The 9,312-nt window shown below is 33.2% G+C and overlaps 1 protein-coding gene across 1 annotated transcript; it reads right to left on the reverse strand.

The window, feature by feature from the left end:
* Positions 1-333: 333 nt before the first annotated feature.
* On the reverse strand, positions 334-5,294 carry LOC125811595 (protein ROOT INITIATION DEFECTIVE 3). The gene is made up of 8 exons (XM_049491119.1): positions 5,003-5,294; positions 4,716-4,829; positions 4,491-4,624; positions 4,258-4,405; positions 3,807-4,006; positions 3,063-3,190; positions 2,138-2,385; positions 334-888 (listed from the first exon to the last, which is right to left on the reverse strand). The coding sequence occupies exons 1-8, from the start codon at positions 5,213-5,215 to the stop codon at positions 727-729; spliced, it is 1,347 nt and encodes a 448-aa protein (XP_049347076.1). The 5' UTR covers positions 5,216-5,294; the 3' UTR covers positions 334-726.
* Positions 5,295-9,312: the final 4,018 nt, after the last annotated feature.

Here is a 9,312-nt window from a genome sequence, read left to right on the forward strand (position 1 = left end):
CATTAATCATAAGATTTTACTCTTGTTTGCTTTCACATAATTGAGCAACAGGGAGTGTGATCATGAAATTGATTTTATCTTGCTAGAGTTGAGTGTCTTCGAGGTTTATCAGAAGGGGACCACTAAGCCAATCGTTTCAACTCTTTTGTTCTTGTAATTTCAATTTGTCTCATCCAACTTCTCCCATCTATTCAAGATATTGGATTTTCAAAAATTACTGCTATTGGCTTATTTTCGTCGTCACGATTGTTTGTTGCAAAGGTCATCTTCAAAATATGAACACAACATTTTACACACTGAATTCTCTAGCATGTAAAAGAGAACAAAATAATATTTGACAAACATTAAGATTATATCCCATAGCAGCTAGTGAAATAGTTCAAGATCTTACATTAAGATACATAATCAAACGTAAAATATAATCTATTGTTTACTGAATCCAAATGTTAACCAATAGTTTAAATCTATTTCTTCATGGAAAACTTCTAGTACGCATAATAATCAAATTTCATCTATATTATTAAAACTGATCGCAGCTGAATCGTTACGTGAAAAAATACTAGCTGTTGCAGGTAGGAATCGGTATGAAAAACTGGAGTTGAGAGCTAGCTAACTTGGTGAGCACAATCACATACCATCATGTAGGCGGTAAGTTTCAAATCTAGCTTTCCCCTTTCGTCTTTCCGCTCACCGTATTTTAGAAAAATATGTTATAAGACTGTGTACCTAAGCATTTCCAGCTTTTTCCCCATCCAATAGCTCGGTTACACAAAACTGATGTAGACTTTGAAACTTTGTTTCCCACTGCTGAATCATTTGCATGGACCTGCTGCGGCCGAGTTTTAGCCTTTCGATCTCCATTTCAGCAGCAGCAGAAGACCCTTGTCTCTGTATGCAGGAAATACTAGCTGTTACTTGAAATAGATGATAACTTTTTTAGGCAATCACACGACATTATCTATTGCAATGGGATTAACTTTTAAAGCAGCAATTGAGGGTGAGTCAAGTACAATACTAAAGTAAAAATATAGAACACACAATTTTTAAATGATACACGTCAATTATAGACATTTCCTAGAGGCTAAAACATTCTTCCATGAAAAGTAGTTCAAGAAAGCAGTGCAGCACATGAAGAGTTCCGCGACATTATTTCTGCAGAGCAACTAAATTGGTGGATATAATCCTGGATAGTACGGGGTCAATTGCAGACAACTATAAGATGCCTGGTGGACAATTCACTTGTTCCAAGTCCAGCAGCATCTATGGATTGCACCTTTAAGGAGTAACATGATATTTAAGAATTGGTTAAAACATGAAATAATGATCTCTTTCCAAATAAAATGGTTGATCAGAGGTTGACAGAGGATAGGCTCTACATCAGTCATCTGGTTTCGAGTCATTGATGTGGGTAGAAGAGAGGCTGTTTGCTGGAGCATCCAGATCATTGATCTGAGTTCTGACGCGTCAAAAATCAAAAGAGATTTTAGGGACAATATGTCCTATTGAGTTTTCTTGTTATGTATAAATGCAGTTAGAGCTCATTTTTAGAGAAGTTTTTGCATACTTTGAGATTGATAAACATTGGTTTCAGCCCAATTGTTGCCTGAGATTCTTTTGTTCTGCAATTACAGTTGGAATTCCTATCCAGTGATTTCATTAATCAATTTATTTTTATTATTTTGCATGCATCCCGAATCATATCAACTGATCTCAAAGGATAAATAAAGAAGTAAAGAAAAATTGAATAGAGTTTGGTGTCTATTGACATAAAGCTAAATCCTCATATTGAAAGTATCTATTCCCCATCAGAAAGACATGACGAAGTAAAGTACTCCCTCTTCCCCAGAAAAGAGCCTTTTGATCCTTTTCTACCGTCCCAAAATTGGGTCTAATTCCAATAAGATGTTTGACATATCTATAATACAAAAAAGATCTACCAATTTTCCTTTCTTCTCATAAATAGTCATGCCAAGTCAAACTAAGACCCTTAAATTGGGAAGCAGTGAACAAGAATTTACAGCTGTAAATGTCAAATTTATAAGCAAAGACATTTGAGGATGTCAAACACACAACTATAGTGAGAGGGAGTTGAAGGAACAAAAACAGGCAACAGATCAATAACCAAAGAAAATCTAACCTGAAGTTCTAAGATTTGATTACTTAGGGACTGAATACTGATATATGAAGCTTCAACAGATCTATCAGGATCGATCCGGGGACCAATTACTGCCTTATAGTCATTTTCATCTGCTGAATTAGCACACTTTTCCAATGGTGGAGGTAATGATACCCCGTGTCTCTTAACGGAAGGCATTTGGGAATTCACAGTTCCTCTGTTACTCATAAGAGATGATTGTCTAACAACTACAACATTGTTAATTGGACCTGTAAAAAGTTAACACAAAGAGACATTATTTATATCGAGTTTCGACCTCTTCTATTTTCTTTTTTCCAAGTTAATGAATCATAATGCTCACAGAATCATCAGATTTATCATATGCCGATACTACCTAGTGTCCTAGTCGAAATAGCTTTAGTCTTATTCTTTCTGCACTTATTAACTGTTGCAAGACATTGGGTCGAGCTCGTCGCACCAGGCTTGCCTAGTGCGGGTTACCTCTCCTATGTGGTTTGCGAGCTATTGCATAGGAGCGGGGGTTTTACCCTGTCCGCACCCAAAGGGTAGCGGCTACGGGTTTCCCTTGTCATCAAAAAAAAAAAAAAACTGTTGCAAGACATTAGGATGATTTCAAGAGGGAAGACACCGTTTTTCAAGCCTTAATCGTCCGTTGGAGACAATAAGTGATTTATCTTTTCAAGTCCACAACCCTAGAAGACAGAACTCTTAACGATGCTTTGGATAGCAATCTTCCATACCACTATGGAATCACTTAGACAAACCTTACTTGAACTTTTAGAAGAAATGCAAATAAATAAACCTTACATTTAACAAACAGATTTCTTATGCACGACTAACAATGTTTCAAGAATTTCAAGGAGCAAACTGTATTAATATGGTAGCAACGAGTCATTCAAAGAAGTACTCAGGATATCAACCGTACCTTTTGCATGCCTAAAAATTCGGGTGATGTTATGGTTTTTGGTGTTCCACACTCGAACCATGCCATCCTCTGATCCAGAAATTAGCAAGCTGCCATCCGTGCTTAATGCTAAGCATGTAATAGCCTTGCTGATTCATGAATCATTGTAAAATTATTCAAGGAAAATGAAAAACAAATAAGGGAGGGGAGACAAAAATTAGCATGTATCTGCAGGAAATAAGGTAACTCCTGCCACAGAAGTTCATACAGGCATGTCCTCATACAGCTGAAAAGTTACAGGGAATATTTAGCCATAGTCCATAAAGAACATCATGAAACTATTTTAACTCCATCAACATATTGAGAGTAATGCCCTAGTCACAATTTCAACCATGCATTAGCCAGAACGTAAACTCCATACTACATGCCTAAACTATTAGATTCCTACTAAATGGCTCTTGAGTTACAACATTGAAGAATAATATGGAGATTCCAAGCAACAACCTTTCATGCTTGACACTTCAACATGAAGCTATAAGTGATGCCAACAAAAATTAAGCAGACCCATATGATGATTTCATGTACTCCACAGGCAGAAAGAACCATATAGAGGTACTAATGAAACATAAGAAGTTACAGGGAAGCTATACCGAACATCTTAAATATAAAACAAAAAGGAAAAAATGTGAGGGTTTACAAAACGCAAACGTTCTCATTAGTGAGAGCACACAACTATCTATATAACAAATCATAGATATCGCAAACCTTTGCTCAGAGAGAAACCCAAGAATGTGCAATCCATAATTATTGTTGGGGTCTGCAACAGCATTTAGTGCAGCTATGTATATTTTCCCATCTCTACCACCAGCATAGAAGACATCTTCTCCGGGGTCTAATGCAATTGCGTCAATTATTGATGGAAACACAATGTTTCTCAACAATTTTCCCCTAGAAAGACTCCAAACCTATGAAAAATGGACAACTAAGAATATTGAGCATCAGGCAAAGGTATAATTGGCATCACTAATTATTTATAATCACTACGAAGCAAACAACAGTCTGAAACCATTAGAAGAATGAACGAATTGCCATAGAGTCACTTGACTTAATTCTTTATGATTGACAACAAACATAGTGGTCATGTTCATTAGCAGTTTGTTCAACAAATTTACCAAAAAGCACAAACAATTACTTAGCCGTAAAATACAAGGCAAACCTTGCAAGTTCTATCTTCTGAAGCAGAAACAATAATTGCATTAGCTCCGCCATACCCAATTACAACATCAGTCACCTTCAAAGAATGCTCTGAGAAACTAAACTCATAAGGTTGTCTTGCTTTCCCTCTCAACAAGTCATCAAATACCCTAATGTCAACCAAGTTCTGGATATTAGCCCTCAGATCATCAAACAAAAGCTAGACAAATACAAAAACATGTGAAGCAAATATACATTATAAGAGACCAAACTCGAACTGATCCATCCTCTGAACCAGAAATCAGAAGTGATTGATCATCATTGAATAACAAGCAAGTAACCGCCCTATAGTGAGCATGCCACTTCTTAAGTAGTTTACCAGTAGCAACCTATAAATAAAAACAAAACATATAACATTTAATTTAATCGGACTGCCAAATACAATGAGCAACTAAAAAGACAAAATGACTTGGTATAAACCTGCCACAAGTAAATTTCGCCGGATGCACCTCCTCCGGCTATATAAGTTCCCTCACTGTTGGAAACAAGTGGATTTATAGGTTCCGCTGGGAAGCTTTTAACTTCCACTTGAGGCTACAGAAATGTAATTAATAAAATATCAATAATTGCAGCACTACATGTATACATAACAGTTCTAACAAAACTAAGCTTTCTAATAGGCAATCAATCAAACAGCTTAACTACATACTACAAAAGTGTGAATTAACAAAGCTAAACATAATACAAGTGAAATTTTTGTTATTTACCTTGTTCCAGGACCAGTAAAGGATAGAGCCTGAGGAAGATTTAGTTTCACGGAGTTGAGAGGAGGCGAGAAAGCGGCCGCCGACACAGGTAAGGCCGTGGGAAGGGGAGGAGCAAGTTCGATAACGGAGGTGCTCAGCGCCGGTATGGAGGTCCCAACAGCCAATACCGGCGTCGGTCGGCGATGAAGCGATTACCAATTCCGGCATCGTCATTTAGTAGGTTTTGCAAGAAGCACTCACTGTATTGTTGACTGCCGGAATAGTTTGAGATTTTGCGCGAGTTTGAAATTGTTTGAAGAACGTTGGTTACTTCAGGGTCTATTAATATTTGGGCTGGGCAAGTTTGGCCCAAGAAAGCCCATTAACATTGCAATTCCCTATAACAGCTCGGCCCAGAAGGCCCATTAACATTGCAATTCCCCCTAACTGTTCGGCCTAAAAAGCCCATTAACAGTTCAAATAGATATGTACTACTTTTTAGACCACTAATCAACATTTACCTACTATTTAATCAATTTTTAGTATGAAATAAAATAACAATTAGTTAACACATGTAAAAAAAAATTACTATATTTTGAACGGCTACTTTTATAAGTTTCAGCTTCGTAACATTGTCCTTGAATTTCACTTTTATAAGTTTGAAATCAAGGATATTGTCGTGGACTTCCAAATTAAAAAGATACTATTTCTTTAATTTGAATATTTCACTTGTGCCTTAATTATGATCTTTGGGGGGCATTTGTATTCCTTCAATTTGAGAAATATGACAAATTGCTTGTTGATGACATTACTTTATCACCTTATTAACTATACATGCATAAAAAACTATTTTGATGAATTTTGAAGAAATTTAACATGTGTAAAACAAAATCAATTATCACCCATGTTTAAGAGAATTTGAAGTTTGACTAAAAATGGTACTAGTCTTTGTTGATGCAACATGTTTTAGAAAATTGGTGGAGAAATAATGTATTTGGTTTCAATTGATGAGGACATATACTGCTTGTGACATATTTAAGTTTGACGATTTTAATTTAAAGCAGATCATGTGGAATTGATTCAAAGAATAATTTGAGTAGTAAAGCGCTCTTTAGAAAGTGCACTATTAATTGTGTTTTGGATTAATTTTCACTCTATTAGTCAAATAAGTAAATATTGAGCAACTTTCACATATAACAAATATAAAAATCATATTTGTATGTTATAATAATAATTTGCATAATTGCGCTCTATAGCAAATTTTATGTTTGCTATAGAGCTTTTGATTTGTATAATTCGCTACAAACATCCAATTTTATACAAATTGTTCTGTTTTGTATAAATTTATTTATACATTGTAATTTGTCTAATAAGATTTGTATTTGTATAATTATAAGTGTATAGGACGAATATATATGTATTTGTATTTGTATATACACTTTTCTCTCGCTTTATACAAACACAAACGCATTTTATACCGAAATGTATAAAATGACTAATTGTATACCAAATCAGATGGCAAAAAAAGGGATTGTTTGTTGCGCATTACAATTAAAATAAATTATGGACATAACATTTAATTTAAATTAAGTATAAATTATAGGAACGACATATTATAAGTACTAAATAACATCCTATCCCTTCTAGTTTTCTATTTACCAAAAATCCCTTAAAAATGATGTTTGCGGGATACATAGCGTTGTGCACGGGATACATTAGGTTTGATACATTCCACATAGCGAGATACATAGCGTTGTGCACGGGATACATGCGGGATACATAGGTAAATAAGGAATTTTTGAATTTTTTTAAATAAGTAGGGATAAATGAATATTAAAGTAAGTAAAGGAGTGTAGTTAAGTAATTTGTCCTTAAATTAATAATTTGTTATTTCATACCATTTTTCCTATTTAATAACATGCCCCCCATAATATGGAAAAGTCAAATAAACGCAATCAATTGGTTTATAACTGATTAAGACACTAAAATCCCAAATGAAATCAACTCGAATTCTTCTAATAGGGCCAGTGTTTTTTGAATTTATATTCCATTGTCTTCAAAGTAGTAATAATTATATTAATTAATTAATTAGCACTTACAAATATCTAGAAACAATTAGTTTCTCCATGATTGCACGTTTCGAAAATTGTAGAAACAGAAAAAGTTTCAAACCTTCTACTCGTTTAAAGTAGAGAAAAAAGATTCTTCTAAAAACTTTACAATATATACATGTAATTTAATTAGTAGTATTTAGTACAAGTACTATATATTCAAAGTTTATTAAATCGTCAACAAAGGTAGTATTTTCGAAGGAAAATGTCAATAAAGTGTACACTAAAAAGACTCAACATAGAAAATTCCAATCTTTACATTCACTTTATTAATAATAATGCAAATATTTATAGGAAAAAAATTATAAACTTTTTTTTTTTTGCTTTTCACTAATTTCAAAAATTGTGTCATGGTCCAATACGGCTGTTAAGCAAACACCAACAATCGATTAAAGTATCTTTAAACCGGATGATCCGTATTCCACTTTTTTCTATAGACCCAAATATTCCCATTCCACCATCTTTCCTTTTTCTTTTGCTTTGAGGTGATGAATCGTTAGTAGCTGGTTTGAAGGTGAGTTATACATGTGTTAATTCATGCATAAGTAATGTTATATTTGGTAGTTAATTACAAAATAAGTTATTCAGGTATAAAATTAATGTAATGTTTGATTTGAAATTTAAAAATAATTCGTATAATTAATACATATATAAATTATGAGGAAATATATAGGTATTATTGTATACATGATATTAAGCGGAATAACTGATACTACACAACTAATATATGCATAACATAATACATATATTTCCTTATAACTAATCCCTATATTACTAAATATATGCATAACTCTAATCAATTACCAAACGATCTTTTATATATATATATATATTCTATGTACTACACGTGCAGCTTTCTACCACGTGCCACTTCCTTGTTAGAAAAAGACAGAAGGAAAGTCTAAACGAACCCATCCTTCATTCAAACTAGATAGCTAGGATTAGGGTTATTATATATTTTTCTCTCTTATTATAAGACCAAATTTAATAATTACATGAGCCAAGATTTTCTCAGCTTACTTTCCTACCACTTTTTTGTTATACAAGATTTGAGAAACCTCTTTTTTCTACATCTTCTTATTCCTTGCTTTTCATTTAGCTTTCAAGGTATTTGTCTCGAGGTGGATCTACGAATTCATTACTTTAACTATACATATAGATATACAAATAAATAAATAAATTACAAAGCAAGTATATATACATATAGCAAGGTGAATCCCACATTGATAAAATAAGAGAGATGAAGGTATTGGGTATATAAGAAAACAAGGCTCAGACCATAGTAACACATTTTAAAGCCACACGGGCTTAGGTTTAATTAAAACAAACAATATCACTGCTAGTGGGATGGATTCATACATAAGATCATATAGTAATCAGAGCTACGGTTTTGAATGAATCCAATGATCTCGTCTAAAAGTTTAAATTAGTAAAAAAAGAAAAAATCACAATTTTATAAATTTAATTCTCTCTCAATACTAATAGCTTTTGCTTAAACCTCTTTCAACTTTAAATCTTGACTCTGCTTCTGCCTATAACTTCGTATTCTAAACACATGATTTTTAATAAGATCACACTTATTCTGAACGCGTAGTAATTTAAATCTTTGAATTTACATTAAGTTGTTAGGAGAAAGAGAATAGTGAAAAAGGGAAAAAATTGAGAGTAGTGTAGAAAAGCAAAAGCAAACTTTACTTGGTATATGATTGTTACACAAAGGAACAAGTAAAGTAGGTATAGAAAAGAAAGATATTTTGTTTTCTTAACCACCAGTCAAATAAAAAAACCTATCTTCCCCTTTCCCTTAGGCAAAAATCCAAAGAATGACTAGTGATAAAAGAAGTTAGAAGAAGAAGTGGACACATAGAGAGTTTCAAACACAACAAAATTAGATGCTTAAAGTAGGAAAAGACATAGGTTTATTTTTTTCTTCTCTGGTCTTTCAGAAGAAGTATAGAAGCCTTGATAGAAACGTATCAAACAAACAAAAAAGAAAAACATTTTCCAGTCTCTTTTTTTTTTTAAAAAAATAATAATAATTTCACCATCATCGAATGACTAAACATTTTTAAATTTTTTATTTAATCTTTTTGCTAGGTTCTGTACATGATTTTGTTCTCATCTCTGTGTTTTTTTACTCACTTTTTTGTGTCTGACCGTGCAAGTTCAGTAAACGAGAAATTGAGATGCTCCACAATATTCTTAATAATCAGAGAGAAG

The sequence above is a fragment of the Solanum verrucosum genome, unplaced genomic scaffold, assembly GCF_900185275.1.
Source record: "Solanum verrucosum unplaced genomic scaffold, falcon-dt-bn FXZP01000235.1, whole genome shotgun sequence".
NCBI classification, from domain to species: Eukaryota; Viridiplantae; Streptophyta; class Magnoliopsida; order Solanales; family Solanaceae; genus Solanum; species Solanum verrucosum.